Consider the following 22,811-nt stretch of genomic DNA (forward strand, 5'->3'; position numbering starts at 1 on the left):
TATGCAAATTCTATACACATAAATGAAACTATTAACTATTAACTTTTTCACTTTAAATCATAAACAAAACCTTAAATGTAAAAATTCCTTAAAGCTCCACTCAAACAGAAGTTTTGCTTATTGTCACTTCACTGTGCAGAATGATGTATGTATGAGTTTGACACTAAAAGGCCGTTTTCACATTCATCTGCTGAAAGTGGAAAGTTTCTTTGTGCTCACCTGAAATCTTTAATCTTGAGTGCATATGCAACTAGTTTGAAAGCCAATCGCTGGTCCAGTACGCATTTTACACGTGTGATGTGGAAACTTGAAACCTCCAGTGAGAAGGAACTTGTCAGTGAAGAAGGAGACATCTTGTGTTTATTAGTTTAAAATCAGGAATAAGAAATATTTGCATATTGTGGTAGATGTATTTCTATATATTATTATTCAAAGCGGATGTGTCTTGAAGCATGTCTGGAAGGGATCTTTAAGATTTTTGAAACAGATTGCCCTTTTCTTTTCCTTTTTTTCTATGTATCTCATTATATTGTGATTGTTTGTTTTTCTTTTTTATTCTTGTATTTTATAGTTTGCCGCCTCTCGTATTATTTCATATATAAATATATACACGGTACAGTTATACAGTTATATACAGATGCAGTGTCTGTGTGTTGTTGTTAAAATGTTGAATTAAAAATGAATCCAAAAAGACACAAACTGAGAAAAATGAAATGGAACAATGTTGCCCTCTTGTGGCTACAGGTGGAACTGCCCCATGCTAACTGTGACCCGGAAGTAATTCCGCGTGTTTTTCTCTTCCACACGTAGGGAGTGAAACTTGAACAGCACTTTCCAACATGGCCGCGTGCAGTGTGGAAGAGCTGCTGGCTAAAGCTGAGCAAGAAGAGGCAGAAAAACTGAAAAGCATCTCCGTCCAGAAAGAGCTGGACCTGGACTTTGACATCGGCAACCTGCTGGCGTGTGACAAGAACCGCATCGAGTCCCGGGACTTCAGGGAGCAGAAGAAAGAAGACTTCCTGCGGTCGTTAGCTCGTGACAACACGCAGCTGCTCATCAACGAGATCTGGAAACATCCCACGGAGAGGGTCGAGGAGGCGATAGTGGTCAAATTAGTGGACCCGGCGACCCCGCTGCCCCGAGAGAAACCACCTCCGAGACCTAAACCTCCTACAAAATGGGAAGAGTTCGCCAAGCTGAAGGGCATACAGAAGAAGAAGAAGACCAACTTGGTTTGGGATGAAACTGCGAAGGAGTGGAAGAGGCGCTGGGGCTACAAGAGGGCCAAAGATGACACCAAGGAGTGGCTGATTGAGGTGCCGGAGACCGCAGATCCGAATGAGGACCAGTTCGCCAAACGCAACAAAGCCAAGAAGGAGAGGGTGGCCAAAAACGAGTTCAACAGGCTGAAGAACATCGCCAGGGCGCAGAAGATCAAAGTGCCCGGTGTGGGATTGACCCCTACAGCCCAGCAGTCCAAAGACGAGCTGTCCAGAGCTGTGAGTGTGGCCAAAACCTCCACAGCATCCGTGGGGAGGTTCCAGGACTGCCTGCCTAAAGAGAAACCACCAAAGAACACAGGCAAGAGGAGGAAGTTTGAACCCCTCGTCGGTAACTTTTCTAAGGAGAGGGAGAAGCAGCTGGAGCTTCTGAAAACGATGGACAGCAAGAGGCCCAAGTTGGACATCACCAAGGCTGTCAATAAGCAGATGAGGGAGGAGGACAGAGCGGAGGCCTCAGCAAAATACAAGAAGGGAGCAGGGAAGAAGGGACGCAAGGGCAACATGTCAGGAAAAGGCAAAGGAAAGGGTGGGAAAGGTAAAGGTGGGAAACCTGGAGGTAAGCCTGGAGGGAAAGCTGGAGGAGGGAAGAGGAGAGGCAAACCCGGGAAGCACTGAGGACGCTGACCCTCCTGTATCCTTGTGCCTTGGCATCACAACGCTGGACTGGACTGTAATGATGCAATATGAAATGACTGAGACTGGCGGCTGTCATGTCGGGACTGTCCAGGTTTCCGTGGCTCTTTCACTGTTTTATGTTTAATCTGTCACCAAATCTGTACATATCTGTCCCAGCACTCATGGAGGATAACTGATTTAAGAAGTGTAATGTTAATGGAAAATACGTAAACTGCAACCCAAATTAAACATTAGGTGATTGTGTTTCCTTTCCCGTTTTTAATTCAATGCAGAATCGTATAAAGTCACAGCTATGAAACATATTAATTGACCCTCATTTGACTTGTAACAGCAGGAAAAGCACAGAGGCAACATACAAAAAAATGTATTTGAAATGATGTAGAGAAAGATTTAAAGTGTGTTTTTATTCAAGACAAAACAGCAGTTAAGGTAAAATGGTCTAAATACAGAGGAATGTTTGAAAACATGTTGAACTGATTTTGACTTAGTGGCTCTGTTGTATTCAAGTGTCCCAGTGAGCCTGTGGCGTATTGAAACTTGAGCTGAAGTATATTACTGTAGATGTACCAGTTAGGCATTTTAGTAAGCATGCATAGCAGCAGCTGGGACTGGGAGACCTAACTGGATTGCAGTGGTTAATACATATTAATCTGCTATGACATGTAAAGAAAGACTTATTTCTAATGGAATCAGGCTGCATCAAAAAACTAAGACTTGTCTGTAGGTGTGGGTTGATATGAAAAAAAACCCCTGTATGATATGTGTCATTTTATCTTGTAATTTCAATATACGTCATTATAAAGTACATTTTCTGAAAAATAAGTTAAATAAATGTTTATGGATGAAGTAACCTTGTTGCAGAGTTTGTTTTTTGGCTAATTTAAAATCAAATAAATTAAAAATAATAGCCTGACTAATCAAGCTACTTTCTCATTTATGCCAAAATCCCATAAAAATCTCATATTGCTGTAAACAGTCCAGCTCACTGATTTCAGACATTGAGCACAATGATCTAATATACCCAGAAATAATAAGGGATAGATATCCTTGTGTAAATGGCAAAATTTCTTACCTGTTTACAAACGTATAATTTCATGTTGTGTTTATATCAATATATTTATATCACCCAAACCTACTATCTGTATTAAATCAGGTTGCTTAAATGAAACTGCAGCTCCGGCCGGTGAAAACATCTCAGCAACAGACTGAATATATTATTAATGGAGTGGTGATGGTTGATGTAGCTAATGCAATCTAATGATTCCAAAATATCACCTGCATCTCTGCTAATGTAAGTAAACCTGAGATGCACAACAACAACAGCTTCTTGGGTGAGTTTCATGTGCATTTTTAATAGCTGCCCTGGTTTGTCCCGACAGATACATGCTCTAACACGGAGGTGCTCAGTGCTTGTGTATTTTCTCCTTCCTAGAAGTAAACATCAGATCCGATTCTAAGCGGCTTAGCTGTTGTTTTTGGTTATGTAAAGGCTTTGCCTTGGCCTTGGCGTCTAGACTGGAGGCATCACTGAATTATGAGCGGTGAGAAGAGTTACGAATAGCTAAAAGAGCCACACTTGAGTGAGTGTATTTTGTTCTCTACAGGTGATTTCATGTGCAACCTGTTTTGAAAGAGACTTCTCTTCAAGCCAGAGTGGGTGCAGTTTAATCAAGTGCCACTGAGGCCAAAGATAATGATGTTAACTAGTTGTCTCATCCATTAACAGTTGTTTCCTCTTCCAGACAGTGCTCAAACAAACAGTTCACTAATCTAATCCATAGCCCCCCTGACAGGATTTCAATCTTATTTCCTGTTGACCTCGATTGCAATGAATTGGGAAAATGAAATGCACCTCTTTTCTAGGTAGATTTGTCACCTAGTTAATAAAGTCTGCAGTTGAAGTTCATCGCATGTCATTTTTATAATGGTTGGAGGTTTGCAGCAAGCCTCCATCGCTCAGATGTGATTGTCTGCCTGAGTGATCTCTCATGTTATTGATGGATGCTTTTTAATCGCTGACACAAGATCACAGCCAAGCTCCATCGCACCAGAGCGGGAGAGGGGAGGTGTGTGTGTGGAGGAGGGGGGGGTTCAATCACCATCTGTTGAACAGTCCGCCACCCTGCCCAAAGCCCATTCATCTTTGTCTCTGCTCACCCAGGCCGCTGGAAAATGGGACACAGTCAATAACCCTAAATCAATCAAGCACTCTTGACAAGGTAGAATTATGAATTCTCACCCACGTCAGGCGAGCAGTGGCCGTGGTCTCTAAACTCCCCTCGCATGTGACCAGATGGTCAAAGAACAATAGGCACTGGCATGAAGATGAGGTGGTCAAGCATGATCTCTGACATGAAGACTGCCTTTTATTCCATCGCTGAGTGAAAAATATGGGAAATAGATCTGTGTCTGGTGAAATTTAATCTTAAAAAGAAAAAAACATCTATTGTTCTAATAATCATGCACTTTTCTGCCATAAACTACCATTATTTGTCCCTGGTCTTATGCTGTACATGCTCATGTGTGTGTTGTACCCTTGGAAGGACGTGTTGTTGCTCGTGTCCAGCTCCAGTCGGTGCTGCAGTGGATTAGTCAGCTGCATTTATTTAAAGGTAGTGCAGAGAGAGTGCAGGAGCTTCGGTCAGTGTGCAAGTGTCAGATCTTCAAGATGCAGCGCATCTACATGCACAGCAATGAACACTTTGAGGTCTTCACCACTGTCCTTGCTCCACAAGGTGAGTGGAATCATATCTGCAGTGAAGTGTGCCGGAGCATGACATTACTTACATGGTCAGTCCATGTCAGATGATTTCTCTCCCTGTGGGCCGTTTATTTACTGAAGGACGTGGTTGTAGAGATACTCATGTACTTGCATTTATGTAAAAGAATTCTTATGCATGTTTGCAGTTATGACAAATTATAAAACTAACCTTTTCTGCTGATTCATTTCCTCTCTCAATGGTTTACAGGGAGGTGTCGATACAGAGCAGAAGCTGAAAAGGCAAGTTAAGCATTCTCCTTAATTCGTATCTCATATGCATTAATAAAAATGTATCATTGGCTGTAGGTTGTTAATATAACCTACATATAATCATGTAGGTCTTAAACAGCAGAAATATCAATCGAAACTGATTATTTTCTAAGTCTTATATATCCTTGATTGATGTTGTTCAAAGTCAGTCAATTTGCTGTGGCTCCATTATGTGTTTAATTTATCTTATTCCTCTGACAAACATGCACCATATTTAGGAGGAACAGATAATGAAGAGTGGGCCCAGATTTAGGGTTTCTACTTCACTGCACAGCCGTTAATCTCTGAGTCTTGACACATAATCCTCTCCACTTACTGAACCTAACCTGCAGGCTGCAGAGAACACATAGACAGTGACTGCATCTTTCATCAGGGCTTACTTATTCAAATTCACTGTAAAATTTGAGTGCATCCTGCAATTTGAAATAATAAAAAAATGACTGGCTGTAACTCCCCCTCTGTCCATTAGATGGTGGTGGTGCACAGCTACAGGCCCCACTGGCCAGATGAGCTGGAGCTGTCTCCTGGTGACGTCATCCTGGTGCTGTCCAAACATGAGGAGGAGAGGTGGTTTGGGCGGCTGCAGGGCGGCCAGCAGGGCTACTTCCCCGCCTCCTGTGTGATGGAGCTGAGCCAGGTTGGTTGGCTGCCTGAATGAGCTCAGCAATGCAGCATTACTGGACTGTGTTGTTGCTGCTGCCTAATGTTGAAAGACAGATTGTACTTTCTATTCTGTCCTATTCTGCTCTGCCACAACAGTGTAGGTGTTAAAGACTATGAAAACGTAGTTTCTCAATCGGCTTCTTATCACGAACAATGGGATCTTGATAAATAAAACCTAAGATGTTTTTCCCCCAAAACTTTAATTTGATTATTGTATGTTTAGTCATGAATATTTAAAGAGGGCACTCCACTGATTTTGTTCAGTTTACTTGTCACGAGGAGTAGTACTCAGCTTGTGAAACCAGTTGTATAACATCTTCTGTGTCTCTGTAGGAGCTTTTTTAAAGTTTGACTAAATGACCCTGATGACGTCACAGTGATGCCATCAGGGTTATCTCAGCTTTGGTTTAAGATTTAACATTTCTGACCAAAAGCCTGCGTTACAAACTGGAGTTGTGGTTAAATAGGGTTAGGGTTTCTCATTTAAAGTTATAAAGAAATATGTAAGATTTAAAACAAAGTTTTCATGGACTTTAACAGGACAACAATTACAACTTCCTTACTTATTTTTTCCCATTTAAAAGCTCTCTAGCAATGTTTTTATGTTTTTAATAGCAATAATAATACTTGGTATAATCTATGGAGTACAATTTGTGACAAAGATTCTTTCATTTGTGTTTTTTACTATTGCAGGAAAAGATTATAGAGTGGTTAAGACATGTTTAATTCTATGATCAAATAGTACAAATAAACTTCTGAACTTTCTGAACAGCTACTGTCTAAGTAAAGAAATAAATTAAATCAGAATGAGATCAAAGGAGCGATTTAACGTGAAAAAAGTCATACCAGATAAGAGAAGATACCAGAGGAAGTGTACAGTTTATTTCAGCACATCTGTAGGACATTTTTAACGAACTTCATGGTTCCTTTTCTCAGGTGAATCTTCCTCCAAAAGCCCTGCGAAGGAGTTTATCTCTGAGAAGCTCAGCCTGGGACAACGATTCAGGTGTACGCAGCAGACATGGAAAGTAAGTGTAAAACTCATGCAGCAGCCATAACAACAAATACACACATCCCCCTCACCGAGTGCACGCATACACGTCGCGCACACACCCAGCACCCAGCAGCTGTTCCACCACCGAACCCTCATGCATCCCCCATCCCCAAATCCCATCCCACTGCTCTCCGCCCAGCGCCCCTGAACAGGTGGCCCCTCTCATCCCTCATTAATTGACAAAGCAGCATGATTACTAACCCCCCTAAACACACACATACACGCAGGCACGCACACACACGCAAGCTAGTCAATCCCCTCTCACTGCACTGCATCTCATTAAGAGGAGCAGGAGGGAAAGTAAAGACTTGGTAGTTTTCCATCTAAAAGGATATGAAAATGTTTGGCAGCACAATCAAAATGTTATGGGAATATTTGTGATTGATCATCCAGTATGAACTATTTTCAGGCAACTGATTCAATGTTGCAAAAGTTGTATGATAGGGTACTGTATCTCTGTTGCAGTTTATTTGACAGCAGGGGGGCATTTATTTTTGACAGCCTGCCACTGAACTTTACTCACATAAACACACACACACACACCACACAGAGCCCTCTGTACAGCTCCGTGCCTGTCTTGTCTGCTAGCGGTGGAATTTGGGTCATGAGGAATAAACAGGGCCTTTGTGTTTGTTATTTCCTCTTTGTCCCCCAGTGGACACTTTCTGCAGGCACTCAGGGGGGGGAGCAGAGGAGGTGGAGAAGGAGTGGTGCTGGATGGGGGCCAAGGCAAGAGCGAGGGCCCCTTCCTGGTGCGGAGACCCCAGATCCCTCTGCCTCAGCCCGTGGCCTCTCAACCTCAGACACACAGATCCCCAGGCCTGCTCCACAGGATCTTGTCCAAGTGCCGGAAAAAGAGTGAATGCCAGGGCGCCACCAACGGGGCCTTCGAGGGCGACTAAGAGGCCCTCCTCTTTGTCCTGGGTGGCTGAGCCGAGTCCACTTTGTTGGGGCTTCGTTGGGGGAGTATGTGAGTGAACGGGGGAACTTCTGAAATATGAAAAAACAGGTCTTGAATATCCTGAAGTGGGCAGGTACTCATTGCCATGTCAGGTATTCTCGACTAGGCTACATTTATAGAAGCAAGAGGCTGAATGGTGAGTGTACAAAGTCAAATCAGTGATGTCACAGAAGGTGTTTTGCACATTACATATGATAAACTATGCCTGATGTGACATCACTGAAGGGGGCGGGGCCACAAGTGCCACATGCCTGAAAGTTTTAATGTACAGAGAGCCGAGCTGCTGCTGTTTTCTGCCTTGTTTTTCAGCACGGCAAAATCAAAATGCTTTGGAAAATATATAATTACAATCATTGCAATCATATGTGTAACAAAGGGTAGTAACATAGGAGTTTGCTTCACTGAACATTTAGCCTTTTTCTATGACTATCATGCTGTAAGAGAAATGTTATTTCCATCATTCATGTTTCTTAATTTGATCTGCCCATGTGAATCTGTTGACATGTATATATGTACGGCTGCTTAGTATTCAAGTATTATTATTATGATTATAAAACCCAGTAAACCCTTACTGGCTAACATCTTTTTATTTCCGTGGAAACATGCCTCAGTGTATTACCTCATACTTCAGCTCCTGTTCATTTTCCTTTGAACACACTGGGCCTCCCTCCTATTTAACAGTGCTGGAGGGAAAAAAAAACTCTCTCAAGCGAAAGGAAGTGTGATTGAGGCCTGCTGAAAGCCTCGCCAAAGGACCAGGGATTGTGCCGGTTGCCCCGGCAACACTAAAGCAGCTCTCAGATGTCGCATGTAGTCTTCTTCTGTGGTGCCTCCCAGCATGTCTCATAGCGGAGTCTCTATAGGGTGGGCTGTTGATTACCTCCTTCCAGAGGACACACATGCCAAATCTAATCCTAACCTTGGCCTTGACCTCCGTAGGGAAAACACAGTCCTCATCCTCCCCCACCGTTTGATATTCACTGTTGTATAATCCTTTGTAATAAAGGCTGTAGGAGGCAGTCACTCTGGGGCCAGTGTTTGGACGGCATGTCTTGCACAGGGAAGGGTGTAAATGTTACAAAGAGAGACAGCTCCACTGGTCCTCTGAGCAAACTCTGATTCATGAGAAGAATATCTGAGAGGGCCTTTCCACTGCCATTACTGCTACGGCTTATCTTGAGTTTGTGACTCTCACTTTTAGATAGAAGGAATTACTGAGAATATTGCATGTTTACATTCAAAATTTTCCCCTTTAACAGGATTGCAATGACAATTCCATTAATGAGATATAATGTACAATATGTGCATGAATAGGAGGTGTATAGAAGAAAAAAATGACATCAGCTGGGAGTATACAAGTGGTGGATTGGCCCTCACTTATAGGTGGTTGGAAGTCATTAGATAAGGCCACATAGTGTGCAGATACAATTTGCTTTCATACCTAAATGAACATAAATCATCCACTGTAGGTGTTTCTTCAAAACATGGCAAATCCCCAGTCAAGTGAGAGCCTGACTTAGTTCGCATGGCGCTGACACACACAAGTGGAAACTGTGACCTATATAAGGCGGAAAGGCCAGGGTCCAATTTTAAAACACACACACACACACACTCCCAGGGCTGTGGACTCTCCCGCCTAAAAGTGTTCTATCCTTGCTGTGTTGTGCTGGGTTTCTTTGGGGGGGGAATGGGGGGAGGAGAGGGGGGGAGGAGGGGTAACAGGGTGCCTGCCAGATGACTGCTCTGTCAGCCCAATAATGGGCTGCCATCTGCTGTCTAGCATACACAAAGGCAAACAGTGTGCGTGTGTGTGTGTGTGTGTGTGTGTGTGTGAGTTTGTGTGCTTGCTTTTGGGTGTTTGCTTAGAGGAAGAAGGCAGGGGATATTTGGTCGGACGCCTGCAGACTCTGTTTCATGTCTTCAGTGTACAAGGTGGACACACAAATGAACACACGCACACACGCCTTACTTAGTCCATTAATAGCTAACTAAATGGCCGGAGCTACAGAGGGTACCAGACCTGTACTGGATAGTAAAAATGGGTGGTGCACACTATGAAATGTCAAGTTTTACAGTATATTTAAATAAAAAGATGGAAAATATAATTCACTATACAACAGGTATGTGTCTACATGTCGGTAAGTCACTATAGTCTAACAACTGCTTCCCTTAAGTGCATGCATGAAACATAAGGTGGAGGGGCTGCTGCCAATAACTAATTAAGAGGCAAAAGGTCCCTGACATCTTTCACCTCTTGGTGCAGGTCAAACCAGAACAAAAGACCCTCTTGTACAAGAACGACAGTGAAGGGAGGACAGATTGATTAAGTGGACATGGCGTGCGTGCGGCGCCAGTGTGTTTATGTGCACATTGTTTGTATGCATGTGCACTGCTGCTCCTTCAGCATAAGGTAAATCGTCACGTCCTTTGCCTCCCTCCATTTGGGGGGCAATTGAGTGAATGGGCCTGTAAAACCAACAGCCCTAAGGACAAAGGAGCCCGGGGGCATTAAGTCATGGGTGAGTGGGCCCCTTTAGGGCCAGCAGCTGACCCTGTGGAGAGGCCTCTTGTTCTGGTGGAGGGGGCTCGTGTCCCTGGACCCCAGGCCAAGTTGACAGCATCCCAACATATACATACACACATGACAGGGGGGTTCAGGTTAAACCACTTTATCAGTTGTAAACCCCCAACCCAAACAATTCACCTGCATGGCTGTCAGTTCCACCTGGGGAAAAGTGACAAAATACGATTAAAGATGGAGGACTTCCATCTCCATTTCCCCAAGAAAATGGCTTTCAAGGAGTCAGCTTTTGGCAAGAGCTCAAGAGGTTGCTGTGCCTGCTGTGAGCATGTCAGAAAAACTAAAGGATCATCAGAAATCTTTATTATGTGGGAAACACCACGTAACCTATACTAATTTGTACAGGGACACTTGGCAGAGAGAGAACGCTCTGCTCAATTTCAAACACATAGAAAAATGTAGACACATAAAACTGAAAATGCCACAGATGTCATGCAACATTATGCATTTATTTTTCCAAATTAAGTACATAGTTACAAAGACAGTTGGCAGGATTTCTATGGTACCTTGGTTATGATTTCAAATGCTACAAAATGGAGAGCGAGTGTTACATCTGTGATTCACCTCGTCAATTAAAGCAAAGTCCAGCATCTTGTGTTTATTGCTCATGCATAACTACAGTAGTATATAACAGCTGCTACTATCCTGTATATGTACTTAATTCCCTCAAAACCTATGGTGTTACACGGCCAAATGTTAACATACAAACAATGGAATGTACAAACACAAGTCAAACCAACAAACAGAACATTTAACACAATTATATACAGATTAGACACATCTCAGCCACCAGATTCAAATACAAAAGTCTTATGTGGATGTTAGTCTTCTTTCTGTTTTAGAGTTGTGTATTGTATACTACTGATCTTTCCACATGATCTCTCTGACAAGATTCCCTTCTTATTCTCACTCAAACGCTTAATGCAGGATAATCCAGATTATAACTAATACTGGATCCACTAATGCCGATAATACAAAGAAGACCGTTTATAGCTGTAGTGTCACTTCAACAGATTAAAGAACTTTTTGTTTCAGGATGGTTAAAAATGACATGAATCAGCCTGTTAACATGGAAGCACAGTGCAGTACATTAGTTCAGAATCACACCCACATATTTGTGCATATTTACATTACATTTGAAGCATTTTGTTCTTACGCAGAGTGTCAAATAATGAGTGAGCGGGTAGGGGGGTTGGGGTCTTGCTCAAGGGCATTTCAGCAGGCAAATAGGACTGTCTGTGTTCGCTGTGTTTCTGCTGAGTCATCTGTCTAAAAAAAGTTGAATGTGAGGCTTTAATGTAGTGTAGTTATGCACACATTTCTGCAGCAGAACAGGAGAAAAGAACATGCTGAAATCAAGCAGATCTTAATGTCAGCATTCACTGTAAAATGGAAAGACAACTGTCTAACACACACACACACACACACACACACACACACACACACAAAAATAAAAATAAGGACAAGAGCTACATCATCAGAATGAACAAACATTTCAAATTAAATGATGAGTAAAAAGTGCAATTTGTCTATGATTAGAGGTCGGAGACGGAGTCCTGCTACCTAATAGCGAAGAACACATTTGAATCAAAGGGAAAAAAAGGTCCTATCTAAATATTATGAGATCACAGATACAACTACACAATGATTTGCTAGATCTTTGCCTGATCAGGAAGAGACATTAACATATTAAATTAGTGGCAGTGCATGTTCTTCTAACTTGGAGTAATGAAACTGAATGGTAGCCCAATCCTGATTTTGAAAGAGAAAAGACAATAAAATTCTTCAATAATTTTTCTTAAATTTTTTTTTAGAAATAAATAAATTAGTAGACATTAAATAAATAAAACCTACAGCCTTCACATAAAAAAGTAAATCCTTCTTGACCAAATGCTTGTTGTTGAACACTGATGATATGAAAACTGGTCAGTATCAATCGTGACACACTGAACAGCTGACCAAAGCAATGGTGACCATTCATCCTCTATTACAGAGAGAACTGCTTTAGAGCAAGCGAGGGTTTTTAGGCTGTTTTGTCAGCAAAGTTAAACTTCTTAAAAACTCATGTTGTCCGATTTATATTAATATCTAAGCTTTAGAGCTGTCAGATAATAAATAAAACAAACAGAAATAAACATTAAGGTACCCTTCCATTTTTGAGGTTCTTACACATGTACATTGCAATGAGATACATTCAACTGACACTATGGCCTTGGAAAGGAAACGTTGTGTTGTTAAAAAAGATACCATCACAAGTGCTATCCAGTTTGCCCTTAAGAACACTGCTCCTTTTTCTCAGCAGCAAAATCAACTCAGTAGTGCAATACTGACAGCTTCTTAATATCCAACTTCACATCACCATGGAGAGGCATTCAGCAATGTAACGCTGCTGTCACAGAAAACCACGTACCTGCATTTGTTTGTTTCTCTAATTTCAAAGCATTGGTTAACATTATATTTTGTACTGTGTGTGTCCTGTTAAAAAATGCATGGTGTGATTTCAAAAATACATGGGTGTCAATAAAAAGCTACACATTTTGCATGTACGTGGTTTTGATCTGATAACAGCAATGGGGCGGTTTAGCAAAACAAGCTGGAGGAGATACACAATGAGTAGCGTTACATTATAAAATGTCTTTGTTGTCATTTAAACAATATATTAACATTAATATAAAACTCAGAAGCAGCCACTGCTAGTAATAAACACTATTTCTACAGCCTACTGTATGTGCAGGTTGTTTCAACATTACTGACTAGTGCAGAACAAAATTCTAGCCTTTTCATATCTGTACAAAGCTGCTTATGTTGACAGGATGTGTGTATGCAAAGGACAATACAGGCCAGACCTATAAACCAGAAACTACTTGGGCAGTGGCATAGAAAAGTGTTGAAAATAATACCAGCAGCCGAGCCTTTTTGTGGAAGTCCTTGGCAGTGCATTTCTGCTTCAAAAGAAGAATAAAATCATTTGTCTTCACTGGATTGTCTCTTACAGGATTCAGTGGAGGTTTTAGTTGTTGGACAGGTGTAGTAGTGTTGCCTGCGCAGCAAGGGGACGGCTTTAAAGCACAAGGGCCCTTGAGGTAGAGCCAGACGACGGGTAAGGGTTCAGGTACTGACGGGCCTGCTCTGTCATGATCAGCTGGTCCTCTGTCTTCCCATACACCACCGCTTCCCACTCACTCACCTGCAGAGATGGTGACCAACGATTACCAAAGTAGCTTACCCTTCGTTATGCAAAACATCTTATTTGCATCTTACAATTATAATATTTTTACACTATTCCACCGATCTACAGGCGGTAGTTTTATTTAGACTGCTCTATGTACCTGTACAGAGGTGTGTTTTGGTGCTTTGTGGGAGGCAAGAAGTTTCTTCATCCGGGGGCTGGTAAAGCGATGAGGATGAACAGGGATTAATGAGGGCTCCTCTCGGCCAGAGGTCAAAGAACTGCTACACTCCTCTCGCTCAGGGATTGGGGTGATGAGGGAAGAGTTCGTCAGTAGACTTTCATCTGGCACCTGCGATATGAGGTTCAATAAATGCAGAAGCTAAATTAACAATAGAAGAAATGATGATGCTGAACTTACTTCTTTTAAAGTGATGTCTACCATTACCAACCATTTAAAAGGCTGAGCATTTTCTTATTTATTGATGATGTTTATTTATCAAGAAGCTGAGCATGCTTGCATTTTCAAGAACACTAGTATGCACACTCACGCCTGGGAGTTTCCCAGTACGACCACACCTCACTGTTGTTAACCCCTGAGTAGCTCTTTGGGGTAACGTGCTCTACTCTTGTACATGTGATCAGGTAGTTACTGAGGTAGTTTTCTCATCTAGCTACATGGTCTGGACCAGTGATTTTAAAGCAGTATCGTGACTTACTTGTGCGTTGTTGAGCTGCTCTTGGAAGAGTTGGACGTTTAGGCAGTCTTTCCCCCAGGGGTCCAGCACAAGAGACTTGCGCACCTTTCTAGCTGGGCCATCAATCTGAAATCAAAGGACCAAGATACAAATAACAGTAAATGCTCTAGTTCCATCTAAGATACAGCTGTCCAGTTTTGTCTAAGTGCTACAACTGGGTTCAGTAAAATTTAAAAATGTGTGTATCTGTAAGTATTTGTTGCTTCAGATAACAGAGAGCAGGTTAGCGTATTTTAATAATGGAAGACAGTATGCATGCTACACATACATTATGTTTCCATGCTCTGTAGTCTGGCTGGATGTCTGCTCTGTTAAAGATGTCCGCTCCAGTCTCCTGCTTCAGAACTTCTCGAATGTCTTCTTCTAGAAATGCCAACGGCTGTGGCTGAAAAACACGAAGACACACACACACACACACACATATATATATAACCACAAGATCATCTGTCCGATACTGTACAAAATAAAAAAAAGTTAATCATAACTATAAGTAAATAAAAGCGTGAAATGTCCACAGCCACATTTGACCTCTTACCTCCATCTTCAGTGGCCCATGCATTTTCTCCTGGGCAGCCAAAGCATTTTTGAAAGGAGTCGGTGTCCTCGGGGTTGGAATCATGACATTTTTACGGAATTTGGGGGTTCGCAACCTAGAAAGTTGACAGAAAATATCATACATTGAGTACTCTCCTCCTAACAAGCTGATTAAATTAAGAGGAATTAAGAGTCTTGTGGAAAATTCCCACAAAGCATAGCAAGCCTCTGGCTTTTATGTGGGATGTATATTGCTTTTATATATTTATTTACCCATCATTTTCTTTCTGGTGCTTAGGTGTGGTTTCTTTTTGGAGTGGTGTGTTGAGGAGACACCTTTGGCCACACACAGGAGTTGAGGTGAGGGCGGGGTTATCCAGATTCAGATGCTCCGCTCCTGATATGTTGCAGAACTGTGGAAACAGACAGACAAGGCATATTAGACACATGACCAATTCAACCTCAGTACATCAACTCTATGAGGAAGTAGTCAGCTGAGGAAAGAAAGAAAAACAGATTTCATTTACCCGTGACGGGGTGAAAGGCAGTGACTTTGTGGGCGTTTTCTTGGGAGAATTTGAGATATCTTCCAAGAAGGAGGGGCAGGTCCTATCGCACAAAGGAGACGGTTCCCCCCTCTCTCTTCTCCTCCTCCTCCCAGTGGATGCCTGGGTGGGTTTGGATGAGTTGATGGGAGTCAGGGAGGTGACACTGCCCACACCAAATGGAGCACAGTTCTTATCACGACCAGAGACGGCAGTCGGAGTGTTGACTGTGTAGCCCATTGAACTGTCATCCGTCCTTTCTTGCAGGAGAGATGTGTAGCCTGCCTGGTTGTGCCTGGGTGGTGTTGCTGTCTCTGACAAGTCAAAACTGGCCACGTCGCTCCATGCAACAGGGTCCTGCAGAGCGAAACACATCTACAGTAGATCTTTAATACATTCATGACTTTCGGTCAACAGATTCATACTGAGATACATTTGTTCTCCGTTGTGCTGCTTCTGTTACTCACTGAGTCAATGAGCTCCATGGTCTCTGCAAACTCTGGAATGGTCTGCAGGGTAGAGAGCACAGTGCTGGCCTCTACAGCCAGGAACTTGCTGGGGGAGACAGGAAGCTGTGGTGGAGGTCCCTGGGGGATCTCAGGGCCCCTCCAGGGCCTCCTCTCCGCCTGCTCCTCTAGGCTGCTGCTACTTGTAGTCAATGTGTCATCTGACACACTGTCGCACCAGGCTGAGTACTGCTCCAAACTCTGAGGGGGCAGGATGAAATGATTATATCTCTGGCTCCAACAGCAGACTGGTGTCTGATTGAATGGTGTGAGATTGGTAGATGTCGAGTACAATTATTCCAAATCTGCATCAGTTTTAAAAGGATCTTTGACTAGATCTGGAAAACACTGCTGATACTACAACATATCAGGCCAATCTTCATCATTCAATCATTCAATATTAAGTCACAGACTGTGAAGAATGACACATCACATGAATGGGGTGAATTAAATGTGAAAAGTGTCGAGGAGGGACAGAGGAGAGTGCTTGGTTCAAACTGCTAGCTGAGCGTGGGCATGGGGGTAAGGACTGGAGGGGATGAAGGAGCGGGTTCATGTTTGAAACGATGGTAATGGGGGGGTGGGGTATAGGGCGGCTACCAAGCACAGCTTCAGGCCAGTCTGAATGAGTAGCGAGATGGGGAAGGTAGTTACTATAGCAACACTACAGCAAACCAGGCTACAGACACACATACATGTGCGCCATTCTCATTTTCACATGTATACACTGCAAAAAGTCCATCGCACTGAGTCATTTAGTCTCAAGTCTTAAAATCTTCTTTTCCTTAAAAAAAAGGAAAAGTCCTCTGAAGAGATGGGATTTGGGAATTTTCTATAAACCTTTTTCTATAATGTGTTAGGTGTAGACAAGAACACCTGGTTCAAGAAAATTCCTAATAGTCTCTCTTTATCTCACTTTGATTTGACTTTAAGACTAACAATGTTGAATTAAACAATACTTTTAATGTCAGAAATGACGGTTTTAAAACTTTTTACAGTGTATGTAAGCTACAAACACACGCAGGCTATGCTGACTATGCAAACACACATTCGGAGTGTGTTCTTACACATGGATCTCTGCACTGCACTTGTCGTTGGACTTCATTCTCTGCTGACATAAGCAGCAGCTCAAGCTCCTTAATTCTTTGCTCTCTGTCAGGATCATCCAGGCAGGATGGCTGAAATAAACAAACGTCAGGGAGGAGAGGTCGAGAGGACAGGAGGAAAGGAAGAAGTTAAGAAAACCAGACAAAAAAACAGATTTACACATAAAATATTTACGGGAGCGTTTGAGATTTACCCCCTTTTAAATGTTATTGAATGTTAGGTGAAAATAACAGGACATTCAAGTGTGATTTGAAGTCCAGAGTTAGCAATCACAAGGATAACTACAGAAAGTCCAGAAAATAAAGAATGTGACAAGTTTTCCCACTAGCATGCAAAGAAATACACAAAGACTCACCAGTATGAAGTCTGAATTATCAGGAAGACTGTCCATCAAGTGTCCACTGTGAGGATCATAAGGATATCCCCCCATCTAAAATACAGAGAATCATGTTTAAATAAAAATCAATAAAGACAACAATTAAAAGAAATCAAAACACCATATAGTGTGGAGTCCAGAAGGGAAGTGGACCTGGTTGGGTCCTGGTATAGGCAGGGGACTGCGATCACAGGGCTTCGGCTCTGCTGGAGTTGGAGGACACGGTCTGTGGTGGCGTCTCTTCACTCCAGCGTGAGAAGGAGTGAAACCCTTGCAGCCATCTTGCAGGTACCCCTCATGCTCCACCTTCCTCCTCATGGTGGAGTTCCAGTGGTTCTTAATGGAGTTGTCAGTCCTGTTGGGGAGAAGATCAGGAACATTTTAGCAAATTACGCATTTCATGACTCAAAGTGGAAGTGGAGATATGCAATGTGCGCACAAGATTATATTACCGTCCAGGAAGAAGCTTGGAGATCTCTGCCCAGCGGTTGCCAAGCCGTTTGTGGGCCTCATAGATGATTCTGTCCTCCTCCTGAGTCCATGAAGACTTCTTCACCTCTGGGTTGAGGTGGTTGTGCCAACGTTCACGGCACTGCTTCCCAATCCTCCCCTGGAGGTGCTTGGCGATCACCGACCAACGCTTGGGGCCATACTTGTGTACCAGGTCAATAACCTGCACAAACATCACCAAAGGAGGGATATTTAGAAGAGAGTTTTTATTTCTAAATCAGAAAATTATATTCTATACACTGCTGCATACTATGGTAGTGCTCTCTGTCATCTTTTATTTAATGAGAGGACAGAGTAGGGCCCTAATTGGATTCATTCAAACTACAAGCTTGTATATAGAGAGAAATTACATCTTTCTACTTTTCTCATGTATAGCCAACAGCAGTGCCAGTGTTTGGAGAGCTTTGACTGAAGCAGCTTGTTTGGCTGTTTCCATCAAGGCTGAAAAATGTTGTGAGGTCATCGTTAGCAGCCCAGGCTGTTATTGATAGGCCTGTGTTTCTGTTATGATGCCAAGATGTTGGAGGAATGAGACACCATTCTTGACATTCTTGAAGAATCGTGATCCATTTAAGGAATGCATTACTCATCTTAGAGTCGGGGAAGATATTAGAGCTTCACTCTGTACAAAGAAGGGCTAAGCTCTAAACTAGTGAGTTGGGGAGTTTGTGTTTTATTAGGGATGACGTAGTGGAGCATTTTCTTTGCAAAAAAAAGAAAAAAAGAAGCTAAGGAAAATAACGTTTTAGCGGGAAGTAAGCTTGCGCATGTGCACAGCACTGTTAGTCTGAAGGTAAAAGATACACTGCATATTGTGGCATTTATGTTTGTATTGTGTTCTTTCACTTAGACTAAGCTGGTCTCCCCACAGCTTCCTTCTGTCTCCTTATCATTTACCTATTTTGTTATTCCAGAACAGGAAACTCCCAGCTCCTCTTACCTTTTGATCCTCCTCTTTTGTCCAGGGTCCTTTCACCAGCTCTGGGTTGAGCACCTTCTGCCAGCGGTGCTGACACTGGCCATCTGTCCTCCCCTGTGACAGAGCCGCACAAAGCACAACACCTCATTACACCACACCACTACCTCACAGTTACACCTACTCCTGACAGCTGGAAAGAAATCTGCCTCACCAGTACTGCACCCATGACTTACCATCACTGTTAAAAACATTGAGGAACGATGTTAATTATGAGATTAGTAAATGGTTTGGATGACCGTTAGAATGGAAAGAGATGGACCAATATGGCATGACACAGTAAGATACTACTCTTATTACACAATGCAGTCACGTACACATTACGTGTCACAGACACATTACATACTTACTGGAAAAAAGTTAGATATTAATTTCCAGGAGTCAGTTCCATGCTGCTCTACAAGTTTTTTCAGCTTTTCATCCTGAGAAGGGGGGAGAAGAGGAACTTCTGTCACACATTTGTATCATTGAATATATGAAAGAAACGCGTTCTCATTTGCACAAAGATAAAATACACATCTCGTGCAGTACACACTCAAATAACCCACAAAACTCCCTTACATCCAAACCTCACTTGACAAACTTACCTCATCTCGGGACCACTTTACTTTGCACAGGGTCTTTTTATCTTTGCTCTTCTCTTTACTCTCTGGGTCTGTAGAGTGTAGCTCTTCATCCTCATCATTGCTAAAAAAAAAAGAGTAAGCGAGTAAAAGAAGAGCAGATTTTATTAATAGTTTTTCTTTATAAGGTTAATGACTGTGAGGAGGAATAGTGAAAGTGGTATTGCATGCAAATTGCTAATCCAGGCACTGGTATCAGTACCTCAACTTGAATTTCAAATACTTAGTAAAACTGTATCCAGATTAGACATAAAAACATATTCTAATGCAAACATGCAAAGCTCTCTACTTGTAAAGGATATCCTGCCGTTGCACAAGCTCTCAAGGTAAAGGAGAGTTCTAGGGAAAGGTGCAAGAAGCTTAACTATTGCACAGGCTCAGCTTTAAGAAGATTTTTCAAATCAATTTGTCAATTTAACATGGTTGGGTTGTTCCTTTCTGTAATGCATGCACAAAATCACTGTGACCAGCACTGGCACCTGACATTTATAATCTAAGACACCAAGTAAATTCACTGGTTGTGGTTGCGCACTACTCTTTTCGATGTCACAACCAAAACAAGTAAGACAAGGAAATAAAGGGAAACACAAAACCATTGATGGCACTTGCAAGAGGCTTTCAGTTATTCTATCAAGTCTAAAAGTGATTCAAGAGCTAAAACAACACTACAGAATTGGCTCTGACATCACACTAAAATTGCATTCAAACTGCAGTAAGACAGTATGTGTGCAGAAATATTACAAATTTACTACAAAATGTAAATAAATAGTCTGCTTTCCTAACAGACAGGTGATTCAAACAAACAATAAGGAAATATGTAAACAAACCATCTGATGAATAAATAATGTATAATGATGGATTGAATAGAAATGGGTTTGTCAGACTGGTAGATCTCAATATGAGAAATGATAGCACAATAACAGAAGAGTACAACAGAACTTTCCCTTTAGAGGACCATCAGTTTTTGACACACCTCGTCAGAATGAAAAGGAAAGAAAGAAAAACTTGTATTCAATTTCATACATGACTGCATACAAGAACACAAAATTCCTCTCCACTGACTCAAGAAGTTGGCAGGTAGCACTGTACTTCTGTGTTCCCATAAAAGCTGCTGCTGGGCAACACTTTCTTTGTGGTAGTGGAGAAGACTTTAATAAACGGAGGAGAAATTAAGCTATCCGTTCCTAAGAGCTGTCACTACGCAGCAGACCTTTGCGATCACACATGCACACACTTAACCACACACACAGGGTGAAAACAGTGCTTTCCTTAGATCTCGTATCAGACTGTGTATGAAAGGTCTTCTTCAGTGTGGAAACTTGAACATGGCAAATTAATTTTGGTGTGGCCTGATTCCCTCACCAGAGCAAAGAGAAGTGGGGACGTGAGTCTGGGCCTATGGCTGAGCAGGAAGGAGGGGAGTGAAGGGGCTGGAGGAAAGGGGCAATCCCACATCAACAGGCTCTTTCACCTTCAGAGGTGTGTGAGTGTGTGTCATTGAGATGGAGGAGGCGGTGTGCTGGGGTGTGGTCAGGGGGATGGCAAAGTCCTAACGGTCCAGTAGTTCAAAAAGTTTCAAAAAACAGGCAGACTTATATAACCTCTTATTATTTACCAATTATTTACTTTTGAATAATAAGAATATAATATTAAAATGTGCTTCAAAAGGAACAATCGTAGTATCAGCTGAACGCCTCAGTAGCAGTAAAACAAATGTACTAAACATTCATTGTCAGAGTTGGCTGCATTAGTAATACTTCATCAGCCATAAACAGTTAATAGGATATTGTAAAACACAGGATTTGCATTCTCCAGGTCAAACCCTGAGCTGTTCTAGTTGCGAAAAGAAAAGAGTCATCCACCTCTCTCCAGATGTGAACACAAGGAGGGGTATGTGGTGGGGATGAGACATAAACAGTTAATTCAAGCTTAATGCAAGCATCACTAAAGCTGCAACTAACAATTATTTTCATTGTTGATTGTCTAAGAAATGTCAGAAAATAGTGAAAAATACCATCACAATTTCCCACAGCTCAATGTCACATCTTTAAAAAACTTATTTTGCTCACCCCAAAACTCAAAGATTTATTTTACAATGAGATAAAACTGAGAATGGCAGCAAATCCTCACTTTTTATGAGCTGGAAGCAGCAAATATTTTGCTTGATAAATGAGAAAAGCTTGAAAATTACTAATTGATCATCAAAATTGTTCCAGTTTTCTTATCTTGATGAACTAATCAATTACTTCACTTCTCATTTCAGCACTAATTGTGTGTTTTTAATATAAATAACTATATCACTTGATTGCAAACATACGTATTATTGTGCACCTGGCTATAATTTAATAGGTTTGTGTTTGTTTTCTCAGGTACTTTTTGAGTTGGGCTTTTGAAAAACAAAGAAAGGCGTTGGGAACTCTTGGGTTACTTTTTTTCTCTTGGCAGAAACACAGTGTTCCAAGAATACCAGATGATAAACAGTTTTAGATGGAAAACATTTTATCTGATGCAGCTCTGTGTGTTGTTTTCTTTACTGACCAACTCATTTGACAGACTTGTCATTTTCAAGTAATGTGTTTCAAAAGATGCTGCTGTTGCTTAACTGCTGTTTGACAATGAGCTGCGCGCCACCCATGCATAGAAAAATATTACGCAGTCTATTCTGTATTGTTCCAGCAATATTCAGAAAACAACAGTGTATCCCGTGCTTACAGATATGTTTCGGGATTTACAAGTTATCATTTTCAACTTAAAGTGCATATTTTACACTATCCATACTTAACTTCTGGTAACTGGGAGAGGTAACTTACGTCATTAACCATGAATTATCATATATCTATTATTGGTACTCCTCATCAGCTAACGTTAGCATTCATACACCTCGCAGGTGGAAGTCGTTACAGTATGACTGTGCAGGTGCACGTGCAGTGTACGTTATGCTGTCAAAGCTGAAACGTGATGCAGTGGGAATGCCCAAACTGTATGACCAGGACACTGATACCAAAACCCATACTATGTTATTTTTTACAAGTGGTGTAAAGAAGCACTGGTGACAGTGGCAAACACATAGCAAACTGGATAATGAAAGAAGCACTGTATTGTTATTGCTGGCACCCACCTGCGTAATTTCACGTTGTCCATGACAGTCGGTAGGATGATTGAACCTTTTCAAAGACGAACCTGTGTTTGGCAGCTTTATAAAATCCCACATTAATAGATGTTTATCCATAGAAATCGCTGTCAGTCATCGCTGGTTTCCTCTGAGACACGGCAGCATCTAGCTAGCGGTATTCGGCTAGCCAGTGAGCTAACTTAATGTACAGTCCATAACATTACGCTCTCTCTGTAAAAGCCTTGTTCATTGTCGATAACATCTTTCCAAAGAAAAGCGTCACTATGTCCTCTTCTGGTACTTGTTTCTGAAAAGGTAATACCACAACATAAAACGCCGATATTTGGTAGAAGAGACTAACACATGACTTTCATACCTCGCTGTCC

The 22,811-nt window shown here is 41.9% G+C and overlaps 3 protein-coding genes across 3 annotated transcripts; 2 read left to right on the forward strand and 1 right to left on the reverse strand.

Annotated features, from left to right (window-relative positions):
* Positions 1-830: 830 nt before the first annotated feature.
* rrs1 (ribosome biogenesis regulator 1 homolog) lies at positions 831-2,162 on the forward strand. The gene has a single exon (XM_070928251.1). It carries the CDS (start codon positions 840-842, stop codon positions 1,896-1,898), a length of 1,059 nt encoding a protein of 352 aa, XP_070784352.1. The 5' UTR covers positions 831-839; the 3' UTR covers positions 1,899-2,162.
* Positions 2,163-4,587: 2,425 nt separating this feature from the next.
* On the forward strand, positions 4,588-7,569 carry LOC139303939 (SH3 and PX domain-containing protein 2B). The gene is made up of 5 exons (XM_070927753.1): positions 4,588-4,654; positions 4,889-4,920; positions 5,420-5,587; positions 6,550-6,641; positions 7,323-7,569. Exons 1-5 carry the CDS (start codon positions 4,588-4,590, stop codon positions 7,567-7,569), a joined length of 606 nt encoding a protein of 201 aa, XP_070783854.1.
* Positions 7,570-13,270: 5,701 nt separating this feature from the next.
* On the reverse strand, positions 13,271-22,454 carry mybl1 (v-myb avian myeloblastosis viral oncogene homolog-like 1). Its single transcript, XM_070928295.1, has 16 exons — positions 22,432-22,454; positions 19,278-19,377; positions 19,041-19,112; positions 18,655-18,747; positions 17,657-17,877; positions 17,358-17,559; positions 17,184-17,258; positions 16,789-16,899; positions 15,683-15,922; positions 15,198-15,590; positions 14,944-15,083; positions 14,672-14,786; positions 14,405-14,521; positions 14,098-14,202; positions 13,539-13,730; positions 13,271-13,396 (listed from the first exon to the last, which is right to left on the reverse strand). Exons 1-16 carry the CDS (start codon positions 22,452-22,454, stop codon positions 13,271-13,273), a joined length of 2,325 nt encoding a protein of 774 aa, XP_070784396.1.
* Positions 22,455-22,811: the final 357 nt, after the last annotated feature.

This window comes from Enoplosus armatus, chromosome 21 (genome assembly GCF_043641665.1).
Source record: "Enoplosus armatus isolate fEnoArm2 chromosome 21, fEnoArm2.hap1, whole genome shotgun sequence".
Taxonomy (NCBI): domain Eukaryota; kingdom Metazoa; phylum Chordata; class Actinopteri; order Centrarchiformes; family Enoplosidae; genus Enoplosus; species Enoplosus armatus.